The following is a 22,234-nucleotide window of genomic DNA, read 5'->3' on the forward strand; positions in this document are numbered from 1 at the left end:
CCCCCCCCCATCCTGCTCTCTATCGCTGATGAAACACATGTGTCGAGTATGCAAATAAATGAGAGGATCTTTCCTCGCCTTCAATTCCACGTCTTAACCGCGCTTCGTTTCGCAACGGAAACCTAATTCAGGGCTTCACATATATTCTCGTGATAAGAGGTATATTATTATATTATCAATTTACTTAACGATTCGGCGATAAGCGACGGGATACTTAAAATTTTTCCGCCGAGGTCGGGTCGGTTCCGAATTCGTCACGGAATATATATAGCTGGAAGGACACTCGACGGCTGTGGGACATCTCGCGCGCACCGTAAAAGAAAAGAGGAGAAGAGGAGAAAAGAAGTTTACGCGGCAGTCGGGCTACTTTCCAACGCATCGGCGGCTCATCGGGACCATCGAGGAGGAGCGATCGTCGCGGGTGTTTCCTTGTAAGTAGCGTAACGTCGTTTCGCGGTTTCCTCGTGACTTTGACTTTGCTCGAGCTTGGCCACAGCGGCGGTGAAGCGTGTTGCCGCCGAAGTGGGCCACGCGGGGCTTAACTTCAAGCCGAGCTTTTCTTCGCCGATCTCCTCGGCGACAACGACACCCCCGAGAGCGACGATCCCCAAGTCCACTCTATCTCTCTCCCTCCCCTCGTCGTGAAATCATCGAAACTCCCCGAGACCACGCACGCACGCACGTCGTTCGCGATCTAAAGATAATCCACACGGGCGGCGGCCGGTGTACGTTTTCACGGATCCGGGCGGGAGGGGTATACGCGTCAAACGGAGGAGGGACGGTGGTAGGGATCGCGGGCGGCTTACGTCGTCCTCGACGATCTCGAGGAGCACCGCTCGAGAAGGTGGGAGCCGCGGCGCGAAGCGAAGCCCGAGCGCCTCTCCGTCGCCCAGTCGTGACTTGGCCCGCAGGTCGGACGCATCCCGGACGACGATTACGAACGTGAGTACTTGCGCCTGAGTACTTACCCATGTGGCGTCCTGGCTACTCGAGCCCTCGAAGAGCACGTCCGTGTCGCGAGAGCCGACGTCGCCGTGGAAAAATCCGCCGTTCTCGTTTCGTTCCCGCGAGTTTCGAGAAGAAAGAGAGAGAGAGAGAGAGCGCGAAGAAGCGACCGCTGTGGAGAAACGAGTGCGGCACAGTCGCGTGTAAATAACGATAAGTGATAATTCTCGCAAAGAGCCGTTCGTTCGGAACGATTGATTCGGCTCTCATGTAAATACCGTTCGTACACGCGGAATTCGAGTAAACACGCTGCCGGTGCTCGCGTGAGAGACAGATCAACCGAGAAAACCCTGTCGTCAGGAAGTATCGCGCTGATACCGGAGACCCCGTATGGACGCACGTACGTATATACGTGCGTACGGCGGTATCCGCTGTTTCCCGTGGGAAGAATTTCCGCGGAACGACATCGTGCGCGGTCGCTTACCCGCGGAGAACGATTCCCTCCTCCGGCGACGGGGGAATCTGATTTTAGTGCACGTCGGCTGGAGCGACTTCGATTCCGTCGTGGAATGCGCGGCTGTTACTCGAATCATCTCTAAGAGTAGGACCGGTATCCGCGCGTTCGTATTTATAAGAAAGAAAGAGAGAGAAAGAGGGAAAGAAAGAGAGTGTGTGTGAATGTGTCGTCTTTATAGCAGTTGCTTCGATAGATCGTTCCTACCAGACGTTAAATCGATACCATTGCACAGAGATCGTGATTCGGTCGAACGACCGAAGTTTCTAAAATTGTTTGGACATAAAAATAGTACCGCCTGGCGGATCCGTGTAACTCACGAGTTCTGGAGCAGCAACTCTAAGCCAGGAACGCTTAAAATTCGAAAAGCTTGAGACTAATTCTAAGATAGATTTGAAAAATAATATCGTTATATATCGCGAATTCGCTTCAGACGGCGCGTGCGAGCTTGATTCCTTAACTTCGACGTCTCAAGAGTAACGTGTGAAAAAGAGAATTGTAAAGAGATATTCGCGGAGATGTTCCTTTGTCGAGGGAGCTTAGCTCGCTCGCGTCGACGGGCTCTTTAACGCGGCATCGCTGCTTCCGAGAGGAATCCGTGCCGCCCAGCTGGACTACACCTCGTTATAGATATCTCACGGAGGACAGATGATCGCCGTCGTCTGGCAGGATGAGTTAATTCATCAAGGAACAATCAGTGACGTGTGTCCGTGGACAAAAAGTGAAGTCAACTCAATTGCCGCTTGGAACGTCCGTTCGGGATCCGTGTAGGATCACCTTCGTTCTTATTTTAGAACTTGCCGTAACGAGATCACCGGCGTGCGATTATCGAATATAAGCGAGCGATATAGAGTGAAAAATGCGATAAGGTACGCCTGATTTAAAAACGAATGATCGAGTATCGCGAGTATTTTAATATGAGCGCGATCAGAGTTCGTGAGAGTCGTTAGATTTCCGAAACGCCGCGATTTATCGCGATCCGCGTGATATTCCTGCGAATGGGCCCGTACGATAATTGCTGAAAATGTGTGGGAAAATTCCGCAGAGACACATTCGCACACGGACACGATGACGGGCAGCCGGCGCCGCCGTGAAGCGAGGGGCGATACCTTCCGGAATGCAGTGACTCATAAGGATCTTTTTTCGCGTTCGCGCCTAACCACCGCGACAACATTGTCCGAGGCTCTCTTATCTCGTTTCTTTATGATGCAAAGGCGAATTTCTTTCGCGCATTCTATTATAAGTCGTCGAGCTAAGCGCGTTTCGTCCGCTCAAGAACGAGCCGGTTCTCTGTTTTATAAAAAAGGAAAAAAAGAAAGACAGAAAAAGAAGTATTGCATCGCTTCAAATTGCGTGGAAAGAGAGACGTAAGTCTAAGGAAGTCGCGCTTGTTCCCCGTAGAAAAATGGCTGAAGAGAGAGAGAGAGAGAGAGACTAACAGCGTCCGAGACGATACGACACTCGTTTCTCTTCCTCTTTTTTTCCCCCCTCGCCTATAGCCGTTTCGCAGACCGTGAAAGTAAACACTCTCGATTACAGTTTGAAAAATAACAAACGGCACGACACACGCGCAATCATTTTTCCTCCAGGCGTAACAGGATACCCGCCGAGAGTTAAGTCATTCGGTTGGTGCGTTTAGGAGTCAGCGATGTCCGCTATGCGTAACCCGAAATGGCTCGGCCAGGCAGCAGGCGGCCACGATTCTTGCCGCCCTCTCCCACTGAACGTGTAAAAATAACCGCCGGTCGCGATACACGCGTTTTTGGTCGCGAGAAACACCCGTAGTCGACAAATCAAATTTCAGCAACCTCCCCCCGGATTCCGTTTTTGAGTTACGCGCGAACACGTCGATACTTTTTTTCTCGCGGTTCTCATTAATTATTATTAATTGCGATTATCTTGGAACTTTTATTCGCGACATGTCCTCTCGGTGTGATAAAACGAAAGAGGATCCTTTCTCTCTCTCTCTCTCTCACTCTCTTGTCCCGCAGACTCGACGAGACGACGAGGATCGTCTCGCGAATTTCTTCCTCTCGCCAGCGTTGGGAAATATTTGCGAAACCAATGATCGCATACCTCATACAACTTCGCAGAATCCTTCAGCACCAGCTCTGTCTCCGCTCCTCCGAGCACCGCCGCGAGCTCCATTTCGCTTTCGTTCCCTGCTTACCCGGCGTCTCTGATTACCAGCGAGCTCGGAATCGCGCGCATATTCGCTCAGGTAGAAGCTGGCCGGCGATGCAGACGATGCAGCTTCACCGTGCAGTCGGCGCAGTGGCGCAGGCGTGCAGACTCCGCGAGAGGGAGACCTGCGACAGAAATTTTCCACTCGTCAGACTTCGTTCAACGCCAGATTCGTGTCGATCGCTCCCCTAATATGTCAATAATGCCTGCGTTCAGCAGAGATAACAGCTCAGTTAATGATTATTACTTCGGATCGGTACGTTTTTCCGGATCTGTGGAAAATCTAAAAGAATATAAATACTCCGGTCACTGAACTCTCCCCTTCGCTGGACGCCAATCATTCCAGTATTCCGCGCATTTTCACGCATAAAAGTACGCGATAATCTGAAGCGTGCGATATTCCACGGGAGAAAATTCGCTTTCCGAAGTAGCTGTCGCGGTTGCTCGCGAAACGATTTCACCGCAAGGAGGAGGAGCGCGCGCGTCCCTGGCGCGGCGTCTTCGTCCTTCCGATCGCGAGAGCCGTAGGAACGCCGTTCCCGGCCGGTCGGGGAACGGCCGTATCAACCGCGGATGCAGTCGCGGAGAACTTTTGCTCCCCGTGCACGAACGTCGCATACCTGTGCACCGTGACGTCATGAGACCGGCGAAGCGCGAACGCTTGATATCGCGCGCGCGCGATACGTTCATGGCCCGGGCCTTCCTCAGCGAGAAGCCCGGCTCTATAAATAGGATATCCGGTCGCCCGCTAATTATAACACCTCTATGCACGCCCGTCCGTCGAATGGCGAATTCGCGCTCGCGAGAGAGCCGGCAGAGAGAGAGAGAGAGAGAGAGAACAGCTTGGGAATTTCCTGGATTTTCAAGAACCCGGCACGACGTCGTCTTACTTCCGCGCGTGCGTGCGCTTCCTTCCTCCTCGTCCTTGAAACGACGTGTAATAAGTTGCTCGCAAGGATAATGCAACGGACCGACGCGATCGCGCGAACGATCGCGGCGTATCCGTCGGTCGGTCGATATTGTTCCAAGCAAAAGAAACAGGATGAGAAGAAGAAGAAGGCGGGGGAGGAGGAGGAGGCTAGTGCGTTCCAGCAGCGAGGAAAATCGCTGCTCGCAAAGAAAAGAGCGGGGCATAATTAATTGCTAATCGGAGCGCGCACCGGGATTCGGTTAGCGTGAAGGAGCAACGAAAAACGAGCGGAGGGAAAAAACGCACTCGGCGCGTTAATTGAACGGCTTTGTACCACGGTGAGCCGATCGAGACTCGAGCTCCGGGTTCTCTTGGCGATGAGTCACCGTAAAGTCGGTAGATTGTAGGCTGTTATCGGTCGAATAACAAATTATATATCATATATTGTTGCGTTCGTACTACCGCTTGTAATATAACGCAACCATTGCCCGTCCTATCGTCAAGAAGTGCGCGTTATCTGTCGATTCTCGCGTCTCAAGTTCGTTGGGCATCGCTCGTTATAAGATACCGTATCATCTTCTGCCTTGATTCGTCTCGCAGTAGGTTAGAATGGCATCGAGAGAATAGCGTGCGATTATTCGCGACGATCGGCGAATTTCCCAAGTTCACTCGTAATCGTGCTCTCTCTCGTTTGCCGGCGCAGATTTTCTTCTAGTGGACGAGTGAGGAGAAACAGACGCCACCATGGACGCGATCAAGAAGAAGATGCAGGGAATGAAGCTGGAGAAGGACAACGCGATGGATCGCGCGTTGCTCTGCGAACAGCAAGCTCGCGACGCGAACGCGCGAGCTGAAAAGGCGAGTATCTAAACAGAAAGACCATCCGCGCAATGGCGGCTCGTGCATTATTTTCAGGAGTCATACATTTCGTCGAGAGAAATTTCTACGCTGCGAGCTAAACTACGACAATGAGATTCTGATTCGTGACTCGTGAGAAGAGCAATGTAAAAAAATAATGAAATATCTAATATTATAGTTTCAAAGGCTCGGAAAAATCCGGTTTCTTCGAATTGGACTTTTTTTCGAATTCGTTCCAAGCGAAAATTGAAAAAAGCGGATTTTTAAAATTATATTTGATATCGTGAAAAAAATGACGAGATGTTTAATAACGCAAAAATATAATGAAAATATTGTGACTCACGCAGGCTGAGGAGGAGGCTCGCGCTCTCCAAAAGAAGATCCAGACCATCGAGAACGAGCTTGACCAGACTCAGGAAGCTCTCATGCAGGTGAACGCGAAATTGGAGGAGAAGGACAAGGCTCTGCAGAATGTAAGTGAAACGTGCATTACCGTTTGCCAGATAGTAATAGAGAAATATTCGTTGCCAAGCGTGGTCAAGCAGGCAGAAACAAACATTATTCCTCGCAAGCGTTTGAACTTAGTGTTCGACGGCGAGGCGCAAATATTCGCATTCCAACGTTCTCGCTCTCCGAAGTGGACTTTTCGCAAACAGGACTTAGCCAACTCGGGTCGGACTATTGATTTAACGAGCGCGTGATAAATCGAGGAACAAAATGCGTTCGGCGAATCCGACGCCATTAAGCCCGCGAATTTCTTCTCGCATAACCCTCTCGCAATTCGAACGTTCTCCCACTTTCCGAAAGTGAACTTTTTGCAATCAGGACTTCGAAGCCCTCGTCGCATTACCGATTCGACGCGATAAATCGTAGAACGAGACACTTCCCGAACGAATCCACGAATAAACGCGCGCGCGCGCGAGAGAGAGAGAGAAAGAGAAAAAGAGAAATATTCTCACCTTCCATGTCCGTTCGCACAAACGGAAACGAAGAACACACATCCAAAGGTTTCCACCTTAGTTTCTCTTCGAAAGTCTTGCGAAAATCGAGTCTCGACATACTTAACGCTCGGGGAATCCGACTCGCGTGTCTGGATATTCCAAAAAGCCGAAAGAACCGCATACCAGGAACTCGCACCGGGGACCTCTTGACCTCATCGCGCGGGAATCTCGCCGCTTCAATGGCGGTCCAGATTACCGACCGAGCGCGGCCAACCACGTCGAATCACGGCGGATGGCGCCACTCGCTCGCGCAAGCGCGACCTTTGCGATTGGCTCCTCCACTTGGCCTCCGTGAGCAGTCGACCAGCGATACGCGTAGCTTCCGCGTCGCCCGCTCGGGAACCTTCGGCTTCTCCTCCCTTCCTCCGCTCACGTTGCTTGATCGCCGCGTGGAGGGGGTGACGTTCCAGCGCGCTCGAGCGAGCGAGCGAGCGAGACAGACGAACCGACAGCAGCCGCAGTGTGCACGGAGAGAGGCCAGTATCTCGCTCCCGACACACAGGCGCACGGTGCGCGTCGTGTGCGTGACGGTACCAGAGAGAGAACCGGTACACTGTGTACGACATTCGCGTGCTAGGCGCGGGGAGAGAAGCGTGCTTTGCGATCAGTGACAGACAAGATGGCGGAGTGTCTGGTGCAGTGTTAGTAGGAAAGCGGTGCGTATCGCGCACGGGACTGCGTTGACGTGCGTCGGAGGTTAGGTTCTCGAGCGAAAGGAGGGAAGGAGATAAAGCAAGCGGGAGCGAGGGGGAGAGAGAGAGAGAGAGGCATTGACAACAGCTGGACACGACATGGAACGGGCGCTCACGGTCACGACGAAACGTCGCGGGCACCAGCATCACCCGCGGCACACCACGCGCCGACGTCTCGACGCCTCCAGCAGAGGACCCGCGCAGTGTGGCCCTGCTGGTTACACCGATAACGGCACCGTCGTCACCAGCGTAGCCGGGATCACCGGCGACCAGGAGACGTCTTCCCCCGCCAAGGTGACCGTAGCCGCGACCAGCTGCCTGACGGCGGTCGCTCGGGCACCCTTGCCGCGACCCGTCCTCGGCGCCGTCCGGGGTATCGTGAGGCCGCGTACCGAAGCGCCGAGAATCGTCGGCGACGCCGTTTCCGAGGACTCGAGGGCCCAGGTAGTCGGGCAGATCCATGACGACGGGGAAGAGCGGAAGAAGAGGAGCGTCCAAGAGAGGCTCGCGCAGTGTAGCCCGGACGTTCCCGGCGACGGCAAGAGCGTCGAGGCGACGAGGAGTCCTTGCATCAGCCCTCTTCGGAGAAACGTTCCTTCCGACAGTCCGTCGGGGAAGGACACCTCGCCCGAGCCTGAGCACGCGGTCGCGAGGGCTCGAGGCGACGGGAACTCCGATGACGAGTCGGCCAATGTCGAGGAGGATCCCGAATTGGAAGAGTTGGCCAAGCTGCGATGCCCCAGCGAGCGCACCGAAATCCAGGCGGAGCGAGAGGCCCGCAGACGGAAGAGATGCGCCGATTACCCCGGACTTGCCTTCGGCTGCTCCATATTCTCCAGCGACACGATGATGAAGTTCAGTCTGATAAAGAACGAACTGCAGAACATCACGAGCAATCAACTCAAGCGGGTCAGTATATCGCGCGCGCCGACGATGATAACCACCGCTTCGTTGGTAAGACGAAGGGGTTGGTGGCTGCCGGATGGATGGGTGGGTGGGTGAGTGGGTGGTTAGGTAGGTAAACGCGGGCCGGTTTCAGGGTCGTCGCGCGACCTTGATTCACCGGCGGTCAAGAGGTCCTCGGGTTCCCGATAGCGGCTTCGGCGATTATACCAATTTTAAGCCGGCTCGAGAGAAGCCGGTATCTCCCCCGTTCTCTCGTTTTCCCCGAAAAACGCTCTCGTCGCTATCGCCGATCCAAGTTGAGCGCGAACCGCGCGGAAAAACGCGCACGGACTTCGCACTATAATCGTATCACGCTGACGTGGTGTTCGCCGACGTGGTGGGCGTTCTTCGCAATTAAAATCACGCGAGAATCGCCGAAGTTAATTTTTTTCTCCTTCCCCCATTTTTTCTTCCTTTTGCTCGCGAGAGATCGCGTGGAATTTGTGAACAGCGAGGAATCCGGAATCGATTCCCCGCGCTCGTAGATCCCCGGGAAAGCGCGGTGTTAAGAACCGATGCTCGGTTATCTCCGAGAGACATTAGGATCATTAAGATCGATTATCTACACACTGCCTTAATCGTCGTCGTTAATTTCCTATTTCACCGTCGGCGGTCTCCCCGGTCTGCCGCGATCGAGACCGCTTGAAAAACGAAAGTTCGAAGCGGCGCCGTATCATCGCGGATCTCGCTCTTTCTCTCTTTCTCGGTCTCTCCCTTGGTCGTCTATACGCAGAATGTTAACGAGTGAAAGGCGAGAGACGCGGGAATGCTAATTCTCGCGATTAATGATCTGGAATTGAATCGAGCGCGCTTTATCCGCGTTGTCGCGGCTGTGATCGGCGCGTAATTAGCGTTTCGTCGTTGCGGATAACAGGTGAGCTATTTCGTCGTAACCTGGCTTGACGAGGATCAATGGGGGTTACACGAGTAGGGATTACTCGGCTTATCATTATAGGTCCGATTTATCATTATCGCCTGCAACCTGAATTACTCGGAAACACACTCGAGCATCCGAGTAATTGCTCGAGTGAAGTATATTTTTTATACTTGTTAAATTTCGGAAAGAAAATTGTTCTTTTCCCCATTTTTCCACGGATTTTTTTTTGTTGTTGTTGAAGAAACAAATGTGTAGGTTTTAACCGAACACGTGTGAATTTTTTTAAACGAATTTTTTTCGTACTCGGGAGAAAAACCGAAGGAACCTGTGGGGAAAACGGGTTTTCTTCCGAAACTTCGAGACTATAATTTTTACATCACACGCGGAAAAAATGACTCTGTTGGAGAGAGGAAAACTAAATTTTCCTTTCTCCGGGTACCAGATGACAATTCGGTTGTAAAAACAGAAAGATTATCATTGATCATGTAGAAAGTTTCTATTCAGTTGCTCTCGGTTGTCTCAGCCGAATTTTAACGCAGCTCTGAATGTTCACACGAATGTTCTCAATAACGGTAACAAAGTCACCGTTTCTCGTCACCGAGATATCATTATCCTTATTTAGTCGGAGGAACTGAATTTTTTTTCGTGTAGAAAAAAATATAATGCGTTCTTGTGAACAAGAGAATTTGAAGATTAACCTTTACGTGGAAGGTTTACCATTTTCTGCGACACGACGAACCGCAATTATTATTAGAGTTACTGAACGAGGACGATAGACTAGGTACGGAATGTACATATCTGTGATGTCGTCTCGCAGTAAAAAAAAGATTGCTTATCGTGCTTCCCAACTTGGAAACAACAGATCATCGGTAAACAATGCTTCCTGAAATTTTGAAAAGTTTCTTTTTCAAAGTGTGTTTTGCATCGTCACGGTAATTCTAAATTTGGCTCGGCGGTCAATCTCACAAAAGGTATTGCACATTTACGAGCTGTTCTTCTCTGAATTTTTTTCCGCCGGTGAAAGCCTGCAATCGCGTCATTTAACACCGTACTTCGTATCCCGCGTCGATTGTTATTCCAGGCCACGTGACTTTAATTGATTCCTCCGTTGTCGAATGATGCATCGCGCGCGATGAATTTCAAATCGAACAGGACGTCGGTCTCCTCTGGGTCGCCGAGGTCGTCGTGCTTTCTTTTTTGCAGACAAACGTCATGTCGCGATTTGCGCCTCGTTAATCATCGTTCATAACAGATTTACCGCTCGAAAAGAATGCGCCGCGCTGCGAATAATAATTAATCGCCGAAGACGTCGTCCTCGGCCGTCGTGACTCTTTCTTCGCTAATATTCCTTCTCGACACACATATCGCGCGTTAATCGCCAGCTGATTATCGTCGAAAAATGTTTAAAGTGATCCCGATTATCTATTTATGACCTCAGAAAAGCGGTGCAAAGTGCCTAATAATAGCCGTAATTGAAAATAAACCGGCGCAAAAATATCTCTTTCGCTTGCGTCAACGTTGCTGCATGTTGGACGTTGTTAAGGAGGTTCGAGCGCATGACCAAATATAAAATGAGCCTGTGATATGTACATAATACAAAAATTAATCGAACTAATAGTACACAACAGAAATAATCAAATATCTTTGCCATATTGTTTCCGAAATATTTAATTATAAACTTGTATGTACAAGCATGTAGAAATCTCATAATTTCAACAAATTTCTTCTAATTTGACATATTTGCATATAAGATAGAAGTTTAGAAAACAATCATTATAGATTAATATACAGATATTATAGACAAATTTCAGAATTAAGGATCGCTTTGATTTGAAAATATAATAGTAGAAAGTTTACAACTTAATAATATTCGAGATATATGTATATATGTACATATTTTAATATTTATACATCTCTTTTTATTGTATGTGTACCTCTATTGGATCACTAATGCATAAATATAGCATTACTAAGAAAAATAAAATATAATATTTTCATAATATTCGTAATGTGTGTAATTTTCGTAATATTGTACATAAATATGTCTATATAGCTTCTCGTTTCAAATTTACATTTATCATTTGGGCAGTGAAATAAATATATAGAAACGTAATTTCGCTTGATAAATAGTGAATTTCTGACAGGCCCCCTTGATACGCCACTGGAAATATACGGCACTTAGCGAACCTCCTTAACCGCTCGTAATGGAATATATCGTGTTACGGTATTAAATTGTGAGACACATCGAATTCGTGTACTCGTCTTACTCGTATGAACGTGTTAAAGACCAGTTTCGTGAGCAAAAAGACGATAACAAGAAGAGCAAACAATAAACCTTCCTCATTCGTACCGTGCGACGGTACGGTATTTGCACAATTCTCGAGAATCTGCTTTAGAATTCCGCCGGGGAACGTTCGATATCGTTTTACTCTCGTCAATACACACGAGAAGAGTCGCCTTCAGCCTTTTTATTACTTAGAACCTCACGCGTGCTCTTCGTCCAACCTCAGCGTTCGAAAGTTACAAAGAGAAGGATAGAGAACGACGAATTGCGTCGTAATTCCTGCAGCGTTGCCTTACTCTTGCCGTCTGTCCTTGTCGTCGTCGCGGTACCACTCGATTGAATTTCCCGACGTACAATCGGGCCGTTTCCCGAGTTACGTCGCGATCGAACAATGAAAATCCGGGATCTCGCCGGCGGATCTCGCGTTCCCTTTTTCGGGACCTCACCCTTTTTTCAACACAGGCAATGCTTTCCCGACGCGTCTGCTCGAGAAGGCTAACGCGGCCTGCGGATCTGACTCGTCAACATTCTAAAAATACATGACGGCCGTGATCCAGGGAGAGAGTCTTTTATTCGGGAGTACGGGATTGCGTAAGCATCGCTGCTCCCGGTGGGCCGCAACGTGTGCAAATCCGGCGCGTTTATGCGCTGCGAAAGCGACTCGCCGATGCAAAACGCCCACGCGGAACGCCGAGAATTCGGAACACCGGTGTGCCATCTCGCGTTCTGCCAGCGGAAACCTCGCGGAAACTTCGTTCGCTCGCTTTCATTCACCCGGCTCTTTTCTTCTCTCTGTACGGAGAAAATGTAGAAAAAATTGCCACAAAATTTTGTAACGCTGGACCGAAATCATAACTGATGTTACGATATGTGTTGTAATTTTTTGCGATGTATTTTATTGTACACGTCACTAAAGATTGCAACACACATAATAATTTCAGTCATAATTCCGGTATGGTCCAGCATTATAAAATTTTGTGATAATTTTTACTAATAATATTCTCTCCGTATAAGTTTGCTCTTTTTCATTGAACTGAATGCACAGTTATAGAAGATAAAAACAGACAGATATAAGTTAAGACTCGGTGGAAGAAAAGGAAAGAGAGAACGTGTGCAAGCTAATGCGGCCAATTCAGCGAAAAAGAACACGACTGATTACCTCGGAGATCGCCGGAACAAGACGAGGTCAGGTCGTTGTTATTTTCGAACATTATTTCGCGAGCGGATGTATTTTCGGAGAAATGGTGAAAGCCGAGACGGCGTCGCTCGCGATCCGGGAAACAATACGGGAGCGGTCTTGGGCGCGAGAACGATAAAAATATACCATAAAAAGATACCATCATCCTGATCGAGGAGCATCGGTGTGTGTCAAAAACGCGTTGCTATCTCCGCGGAGCAGCTGCGTTGCAAAACGCCTACGCCCGCCGCGAGAATTCGGAACGCGTGCTAATTTCGTTTGAGTCGGTAGCGCGACGACCGCCTCTCGCACAGCCGTCGTTGTTCTTTCCGTCTTATCGGCTGATACGCAACTTACAATTCGTTTCTCCGCTGTTTCGAGAGCGATCGGTGTTCGCGATTAATCGGCGATCGTGCGCGACGAGTGGATGTTTCCCCGGGTGAAAGCCGAGACGCCGAGGTTCGCGATGCCGGTCGAACGTCTCGGCGAGGTGTCTGTTCTCCGTCAGCCGCATTTTTATGCGCTTTTTATGCGCCCGAGGGAGAGAAAAGGGGGAGGAAAAAATGTAGCTGAGAATGTAGCGGGAAAGAGAACGGACCTGACGATTTCTCAACGGAGTCGTTGGATCGCCGCCAAGTCGAATACCGGCGGATGAGAACGGACGTCGCGAATGTTGGGATCCGAGCTGGGCGTTTCTCTACGCGTAGACAATGTAAACTATACCGTCTATATGTCATCTATGTAGACAATTGATCGATTCTTTTTAGCTGAACTGGCGTTGGTTCAAGAAATTTACACATACGTTGAAGCGCGTGAAATTTACCTGTACGGAGAAGAATTTTTTGCTGGCACAACAAATTATTTGTTACTACAGTAAAAAAATAAATTTTTTATACGGAAAAAGTAATTTTGCTGTTATAGCAAAATGTTGTTGCGACAGCAATAAAATTTAGTTGACATAATTGGTAATAATTTTAACAAACCTTTTTGTTGTCCAAACAAATCTTCTTGCTGTCATTAATAACAAACATAATAACAAACAATTTTCTGTGCCAGTAAAAAATTATCCTTCGTTTACGAGACTCTCATCTTTAAATATGCATAATTTTCTTGAACTAGTGCAGCCAATTTATCTAAAAAGAACAGACCGAATAAGTAATCTATGAATCGTTTTGGAATGGCTCGAATTTTTTTTATATTTTATATTATTTTGATATTTTGTTTCTCTTATATAAATCTCATAGCTAAACTTGAATAATAAAATTTGTGTATTAACAGCACATATATACACCTTTTATATCTATACATTTTTTATTTCTATATAGATATTTTAAATACGCGCAAAACGAATTTAAATGATAACATTTCCCTGTTACGTAATGTATATAGATATATCAACTTTTCAATTTTTAATATTAAATATTTTCATAATCAATACCAAAATCAGATACATGTGAACTACTTCATAATTTGGAATAATTTAGACTAATAATTTATCCTTTCTCTTTGTTATGTAATATATTTTATATAATATTTTATATAATAGTTTATATAATATTTTACATTCTTCACGTGAAAAAGGTCACGTACGCGATACGTACATTATCCACGTAAGACGTAATCTTATTAAAATCTTCCGCACAACCCTGGTTGGGACCTTATTTGGAAACCCGGCTTCAATCGGCGAAATTCTCAGCCGGCGGTTGTTGGTTTTCCGCGACAACGTCCAGGTGATTTATTCAAGAAAGCTTTCTTTTCGAGAAATCGATGCGCGACTACTCGATGAATTGTTTCACTTCGCCCGCTTGGTAATCGTCAATTGAACTTCCACCTTGAGATCCTATTGAATCTCGACACGAATTTGTTCCCGGATAACGACGATAAGTGAAACTTTTGATAAGCGGGCCGTTCGGACCGAAGAATTTTCGTTATCGGACGCGGTCGATCCGCGCGTGAGGATTCCGTCTCTCGCCTCGTTTTTCGAGCGAGTCGGGACGAACAGCTGTTATCTCTCATTTACTAATGCTTTATTCCATTTCGTAAGATCGTAACACGTGACTCCGAGTCAACCTTGGGAATTATCTAGCTGCAGCTAGCTTCAGCTGTCAGCGTTTGTTCTGTCCGTCACCTTCTATTTCCGATGCGTGTGATACCGGAGAAAGAGATAGCGCGTAAATATTGCACACGCGCCGCGACACTCGGCCGATCGACGAGTACCCATTGGCCGTATTAGCGCATTGAACATCCGGCAAAAATGAATATGTTAATGTCGCATTCGCACGGCCAGGCATCAACGCGAACCGCCACTTGTTGAAAATGTCAAGCGTGCGAGGTCGCGAGACGCGCAACCCATAAACCGCAATTGTGCGCTGCTAGAGGGACGACGACGCATTGCCGTGCTATAATTTCTAAAGGCCCATAAATAGTCCCGTGCCGAGCCGCTTTATAAAAGGCATCCTCGACGCTGAATGCTGCACGTGTCGATATCTCGTGCGCGACTGACGTGACATATTGGACCGAGCAACCTCGTTGTTGGACGCGAGCGTTTAAATTTCCCGCCTCCAAGGCCGCGGCGATCCACGTGCTTCTCGAGTCCGCCGGAAGAGGCATTGAGATCGTATCTCTAGGCGAATACAATGCAAGCCCGACTCGGTGGGAATTATTGCGAATTACCGACTTTCGCAGAAAAAAAAGCGGATGCCGTACTTTTTCATCTCGGGTTGAAAAAAAAACTTTGTTTTCAATTCGAGGATAGCATGTGTTTTAAGAATCATCGTTATGCGATAAGATGCGATAATTAAGAATGCGCGACAACAAAAATGGCGAATGACGAAATTAAAAATACGATTATAAAGTTCGACGATCCCGGTAGAAAGATTCCATCGGCGCGGACGCGTGGAGACTTATTGAGAACAACCGCGTAGATTCCCGAGGACAATGACCAACAGGTCGAAAAAAACCCGATTCGACCGGTCAACAATTACCTACCGTAATTATTGATCCCATGCGAAACCGCTTCGTCCGGTTGTAGAAGAAGAAAAAAAGCGCTGGAGTCACGGAGAAGTCGGCTTGGAGTAACACATAGGGCATAGGTTCCGTCGCATCGTTCTATCTTTGTTCTTTCTGAATGTTAAACGGAAACGAAATGATGCTCGCGAGCGTTAAGTGGAACCTGTCCGTAGAAATAGCGAAAGCGGGCGAGCGTGCGAACGAAAGAGAGGGAGTGAAGGAACACGCGGGCGGAAGGGGAGAGAACGCTTGGAAACAACGTACGAATTGTTGTCGGGGCCCGGCGCGATTCGAACGGCTGGGCGCGCTCGCGACGGGCGCGGTATTTCCGGGGCTTTGCGCGCGGCGACACGTCGATCGGCGTAGCGATACTCGGGCGCGCGTGTGCGCTCGCGCGCGCGCCTCGCGATTCGTGGCGCGGTCGGCCGGTCGCTCGCTCGGTTGGCTGGTTGGTTGATTCCTTCGTTCGCCGACGAGACGACTGCGGACACGTTTACGAACGCACACACACCGAGCGCTTACGGTCGCGAACGGCGCGACCGTGGCTCTCGTTTACGTGGCCCAGGCGTGGCTGTCTCTCTCTCTCTCTCCCTCCCCCCTCTCTCTGTCGTCGTGCGAAGCCTCCTCTACGCGCTTCCTCCTCGCCCTGGGCCGTTGGCGTCGGCGGGCAGCGTCGAGGAAAAAAATTCGACCGGCTCTCTCGCCGAGTTCTCTCGCGGAAGGGCCCCCGGAGGGACTACTTGACGCGACGGAAGGACGCGGCGCGCACGCGCGCCGTGGCCGGTGGCGCGGCCATCTTGCGCTTCGGTCAACAGCGGCGGCAGGAGTAGCAGCAGCAGCACGGCAGCCAGTGGTCGTCAGTGCACGACAGCTCCGGTGTCCCTACGAATCCCTCTCTTTCTGCCTCTCGCACGCGCACACCCGGTCTCGCACCACCCGCGGCACACCGCACGACATCGCATCCTCGCGTCGCACCGGGTAGTCATCGCGAGTATCGTCTTCGTCGACTGGCGTGCGTCTCTCCGCGTGGGAACGGTCGTGAAATTCCGCAAACCGGCTCGTCGTCGTGCTCTCGTGCCGTGGTCGTGATCGCCGTTGCCGTCGACGGGTTCGTGCTCTCCGTGCGAACGAGTGAGTGCGCGCGCGCGCGTACGGTCGGTGTTCTCTTTCGGGCTGCTGCTGCTGTCGCGGAATAGGAATTCGCGTTTTAACGTGACACACGAGACCGCTCCAAGAGATATCTCGGAGTCCTCGACTGGCCAGCATGTCGGCGCAAGTGCAAGGCACCCTCCTCGACGTCCTCAAGAAGAAGATGAGGCAGACGAAGGAGGAGATGGAGAAGTACAAGGACGAGTGCGAGGAGTATCAGAGGCGGCTGCAGGTGGAAGTGATGCGCCGCGAGGAAGTGAGTGAACCGAGAGCGAAAGAAAGAGAGAGAGAGAGAGAGAGAGATAAGCCACGCTCTCCTTTTCTTTCTCTTTTTTCCTTCGCGACGTCCTCTTCCCGTCGCTCGTCGGAGAGGTTTCCACGGAGCGCTCCCTCGTTCTCTCTCTCTCTCCCTCTCTTTCTCTCTCTCTCTCTCTTTGTTTGTCTGTCTCCCTCGGCCCCTCTGTCTTTCTGCCGATTTCCAAGTGTCTCAAGCGGTAATATCGTGTTACTCGACCTCGACGATAATCGGCACGATAGGCTCGGTGATATGATCGCTCGCTCTTCAGCGATAACAGAGGAATATCGCGGGAGGAGTGTGCGAAATCTCGCGAGTGTGAAACCCGAGGTGTGAGATCTCTCCGACGTGACGGCGACGACGAGGGACGTCGCATCGATCCGAACGCGTCCCGCGCGGTTTCCCCGGGTAGGGAAGGATAAAAGGTCCCTCTTTCGACTTTTGCGCACGGTCCTTCCGCGTATCACCGCCGCCGCCACCATCGCGCACAGCGACGAGCGTTCGTGCTGGGGAGTGCTTTCATTCTCGGTCCTCGCGGGACCGACGAGAACGGAGCACTCGCTTCCGCGAGGAATGCGGGTGAAGTGCGAAACGACGGCGGCGGCTATAGGGAATCGATCGTGAGTGTCAGGCGCGTCGTCGTCAGGCTGGGTCGCACGATGGCCGAGCGCGGGCGGGAAAGGAAGGCCGCAGGGAAGGAGGACGCGGGAGGGGGTCGAGAGCGCACGCCGAGTCCTGCTTCGAGCATTCTTCTCGAGGCACCGAGGACCGGCTTTCGTCGGAAGCGACCGCGCGCCGCTGGTATCCTTCGTTTCGCGTACGACGGATCCTGCTGTGCTGGTCGAGATGTAATACACCGAGCGACGCCCGATCGCGCGCGGCGCGACGAGATCGATCACCGTCGCCTGTGCTCGTTCGTTCACTACCTAGCTCCCTGTCGCAGTCACTTACCTCGAACCGAGAAAATATCCGTGCGAACGACACGCGCGTATGGTCAGTCTCAGAGGGAGGTCGTGATATTTTTTTCCCCCAAGTTTCCCAGCGCTGTCGTCCAGTTGCTTAAGTCGCTCTTTTTCTTTTTTTTGACGGGTCACTAAAAAATTCACTATCGTCTAAAACGAGTCACTAAAGTCGCGAGCTTCTCTTTCTGAACTGCCTTTAAATTTGTGAAGCATGGCCGTTCTGTATGTATTTTTGCCGTCTCTCTTAATAAAACTGCTCCGAAAGCGTTACTTGTATGCTCATGCCTGTTCGTATCTCAAACTGTGCTATGAAAAGAACTCGCTATGTGTTATCCAAAGATAAACCGGGGAAGGTAAGACTAAGTGTTACTTTCTTATTTAAATATCTTTGTTACTCTCAGGATTTGACAAAAATCACCTTTGATCATTATTTTGATATCTGACACTTTTTGTTATCTTTTTTGCCAAGAAGCAGTCACTATTTCACCTTTTCTGTTCGGGTGAGTAGGTAGCAGCGCTGAGTTTCCAAATGCATTCCGTGTCCAGTAGGAATGTTTGTATTTAGTTTTTGGTAATTCTCAGGAAATATATTTTCCTATTGAATATTAAACTCGTCGAAAAAAATGTCGCAACCTGTTTGTGACTGGCCATACACACGCACAGTCGTCAGATTAAAGGTCGCAATTTCTTTTTCAACGAGCTTCGCTACGCACCTCGTATCCAATAAAAAAATGCCCTGATAATGACTAAAAACAGATTTCCCTATTGAACAGGAGATACGTTGCGAAACTCGTCGAAAGAAGAAAGCGTAGGAACTTCTGATCTGTCGGCTTCACATATTTCTTACGACATCCTCGGGAATTGTCCAGAGCTCACGAAAGAGATCGCCGAAATATCATGAGACTACTAGTCCGCTTCTGGAAAATCTCTTTTCACGAAATAAAACGGAATATCCGAGATCGATTGGTTTTACAAATTTTAGTTGGTAGAATTTTATATCACCTTGAAGTTGTCGTTCGTTAACGTATGATGTTGGAGTCGGTATCGGCGAGTGTTATCGGGCGGACGTTAACGCGAATAATCGTGCCGACTCTACAATGTTGCGTGTGCTAGCGAGCCGCGAATAACCGAGCGAGCATGCGACATAATAATGATCCGTTATCAATGATCTCGATTAACGTAAGTTCTTCTGGGGGAATATTTTATTCTTTTTCGCGGGATTACGGTGTCAACTGAGATATTATAACAGGGCGAAAGTATGCGATAAGCGACGAGACGACGCAATTCGCAAATAAGGTTGACGAGATAGAGAGAGAAAGAAAGAGGGAGAGACAGATCAGGAGGAAATCGTGGCTCTTCGATTAATTACGTCCGCGTTATTACGCTATGAGCGATAGTTTGTTTCTCAAATAGACTCCGGCTTCTATTTAGTTAGACGAGCGTTTTGAATGAACGACGCGCGAGAGGTGAACGCACGGCGGCCGCGGTTACATGAAGCCTCCTGCACGTGCTGCGTGTCGTAATTTAATAATCGCCAAGTTACTGCCGCAAAAACCGCGTCGTTGAGTCCGTGTAATTATATATTAGTTTTTCCGCGAGTGTTCCTCGCCGCTGGAGGTGTCGATGCGATCCATTCATCGCGCAAACGATAGGTTAAACTCGACGAAGTGTAGATACTCGGCCTCTAACGTCTGTCGTAACTATAAAACTGGCTATATACAGTGTAAAGCTTGCATTAAACCTCGCAATGAGATTCTTCGGACAGCAGTAGCAGCCTCCGTTATTTCATGCGGGTCCGTTAGATTCTGTCTTAACTGTGAGACCACCATATTTGAGCAATTACCTATTACAGTCCGCCACTGTTACACTGTCCGTTTTTCAAGAAGCTTATACATATTTTTCACGGTATCCTGTTCGCGTACAAACACGAAAATCACGCGCGCATAAGGTTTCCTTCCGTACATATTTTTTACGCCTCGCTTGGTCTTCAAGTTTATCCTATACATGGATGCATGATTTAATATGATATTACAGTACAATATTGTTAAAAATATACCGCATTACGTTATCACGTTGTTTAAAAAAGATTGATAAGATAATTTGTTGTTTCTTTCGGATTTCTAGATTTAAATCCAGTTCCCGAGATTTTTCAGATCCGTATCTAAAAATTTGGAGAGATCTCAATTTAAAGTTTCGATCTAAATCCGGAGAGATATAAGAGTCTTTAGATTTTTGTGCAATGTCTGGAATTTTTTTAATTTCGATTAAAGAATCGCGCGCGTCGTCCCAACGGACGTAATCCTTTTCGAACGCGTCGACGAATTCCGCACGAATTTCGTACGGAGCTGAGATCATGGCTTGGGGAAGGGCTTGGAAAGTTAGAGCATATTAAGTCACTTTACCCGTTTACGGGCATGTCGGCATGCGTAAAGCACACAGGCTACGTGGCGAAGTGTGCACAAGTGAGTCGAGCGGGAGGTCTCCCGGTGAGCGTTCATCAGCCTCGATTTAACGGATTTACACCACAATCTTAGCCGTTTCGCGCTCCTTTTTCGTTCGCGAGCAGCGGTGTTGCAGCGCGTGCGTCGTCGAGGTGCGCGAACACAGCCGTCGTGTGTCAAAGTCACGACCGGCTGATCCGCGAAATTGCCCTTAACGACAAGCGCCGTGCCGTGTCGAAGCGAGGTTGCGAAATGCGAAAACGATCGAAGCGACTAAAAGTTGCTCGAAAATTCGCGATCCTGTCGGTTTTCTCTTTTTGCTTGCTCGTCTTCAAAACTTTCGATAATTACACAGTATGGTCAGTCGGTCACAAGGTTGTAATATTTTTTTTCCGGTGAATTTTGCAGCGCATCTCATATCCGATAGAAAAAAAAATGTATCTCCCGAGAATGGCTAAGAAATAAATTTTTCTATTGGACGCGGGATGCGTTCCTAAACTTATAAAAAAATGTAGCAACCTCTTCGTGACTCTGACCGTACAAAGAAAATTATATATTAGAATGAGATTTGTTGTATAAGAGAATGTTTTTCTCCTCTTCCTCTTCCGGATGGAAGTTTCGTAATGCTTTGATCTATAATTCATCTGAGCTCTGAAGTTTCACAATCGTAGAATACTTAATCTCTCGTAATCTTGGTCGTTTACGATTCCTCGGAACTTTAATGGGCCGATCGAACGACAGCCGGAGCGGCAATCCGGAGTGCGGTGACGCACAGTTATATGTAAATTCAGCGTTCTACCGTGAAATCCAGTGAGTCATGAAAATACATGGTGGTCCCATACCGGTGTGTGTAAAATCGACGCGTAGTCTTCGGCTCGAATCGATAATTCACTCGAGACACTTGGAGTTAGTTCGAGAGAGGGTTTATGATCTCCCTTGGAAATGCATCGACTCGATGAACGTTGACGGCTGAAATACTTCACACGTCCGCTTAATAATAATACTCATCGATCGCGAACTATATTCCGCTCGAACGAACGAACGTCTCGTTCGTCATCACGAGCGCCATCAATGAAAACCCGTCGCCAAGATTTAACGCCGGTTTAAAACTGAGATATTAAATATTAGTTGTACCTTTTTTTTCCTTCCATTAGTTTTTCTTCCATTAATTCCGCACTATCAATCATGCGTCTCGCGTTCACTGCTTCGAGTCGGCGCGTTAATCGCGTCGCCTCGAGAGAAATTCTCGCTTCTGTCTCTCGCAAAATATTGGCGCATTTATTCCGTCGTCGAACCGTATCGAAGAAGCTCATCGACCGTTTCAATATCCTGTCGTATAAAATGACAGGCCGCGTATTCTAATTGAAAACTCGAGCCTTGCGCTCGAGGAGAGCATGATCGCTTATGTCATTAATTTAGAGAGATTGCAAGTCGCGCTTGTTAGACATCTGCACCACCTCGTATCGACATCGACAACCGGTAATAAGTTAACGATATCATTCCTCTGCTATTTCTCGTTCTCCTTCGTGCATCGTCGTTCTAATATTGAAATCAAGTCGGTACACCTGGTTTCGCGTTTAATGCAAATTGAGTATAAAAGGCCTGTAGCATCAGCTGGAAGGTAACGAATTAAATTCTATGACTCACGTTACTTGGTAATAATTCCTGGTGTTATTTAAGGTATTAACCTTCGATCTCTACTATTGTGGTATCAATCAAGGTAGGATTTATTTATCCTATTTAACTCTCTAATGACAAGGCGGATTTTCAACGTATCTAGGAAAACATGGGATTGAATCCGATCCCACGCTCTGTTTATTTTTTATGCAATCAACGTACAAACAAAATGGACAAAAGAAGTAAATAATAGCATTAAATATTCCTATAAAATAAACGAAACTCTGGGATCAATCTGACCTCACCTTACTGTTGAAAGGTAAGAGAAGAAAATAAGTCGATTTTCCATTCCCCCCCCCCCCCCCCCCCCCTTT

At 48.6% G+C, this 22,234-nt stretch overlaps 1 protein-coding gene across 1 annotated transcript in view; it reads left to right on the forward strand.

Annotated features, from left to right (window-relative positions):
* Positions 1–818: 818 nt before the first annotated feature.
* LOC106741103 (tropomyosin) overlaps positions 819–22,234 on the forward strand; it is a 45,042-nt gene continuing 23,626 nt past the window's right edge. The window contains exons 1-3 of the mRNA XM_014612761.1: positions 819–942; positions 5,257–5,411; positions 5,759–5,884. Of these exons, the coding sequence (XP_014468247.1) occupies positions 5,298–5,411; positions 5,759–5,884 (240 nt within the window). The 5' untranslated portion in view covers positions 819–942; positions 5,257–5,297. The remainder of the gene's footprint in view (positions 943–5,256; positions 5,412–5,758; positions 5,885–22,234) is intronic.

Source organism: Dinoponera quadriceps, unplaced genomic scaffold (assembly GCF_001313825.1).
Source record: "Dinoponera quadriceps isolate SergipeBrazil2010 unplaced genomic scaffold, ASM131382v1 scaffold71, whole genome shotgun sequence".
Classification (NCBI taxonomy): Eukaryota; Metazoa; Arthropoda; class Insecta; order Hymenoptera; family Formicidae; genus Dinoponera; species Dinoponera quadriceps.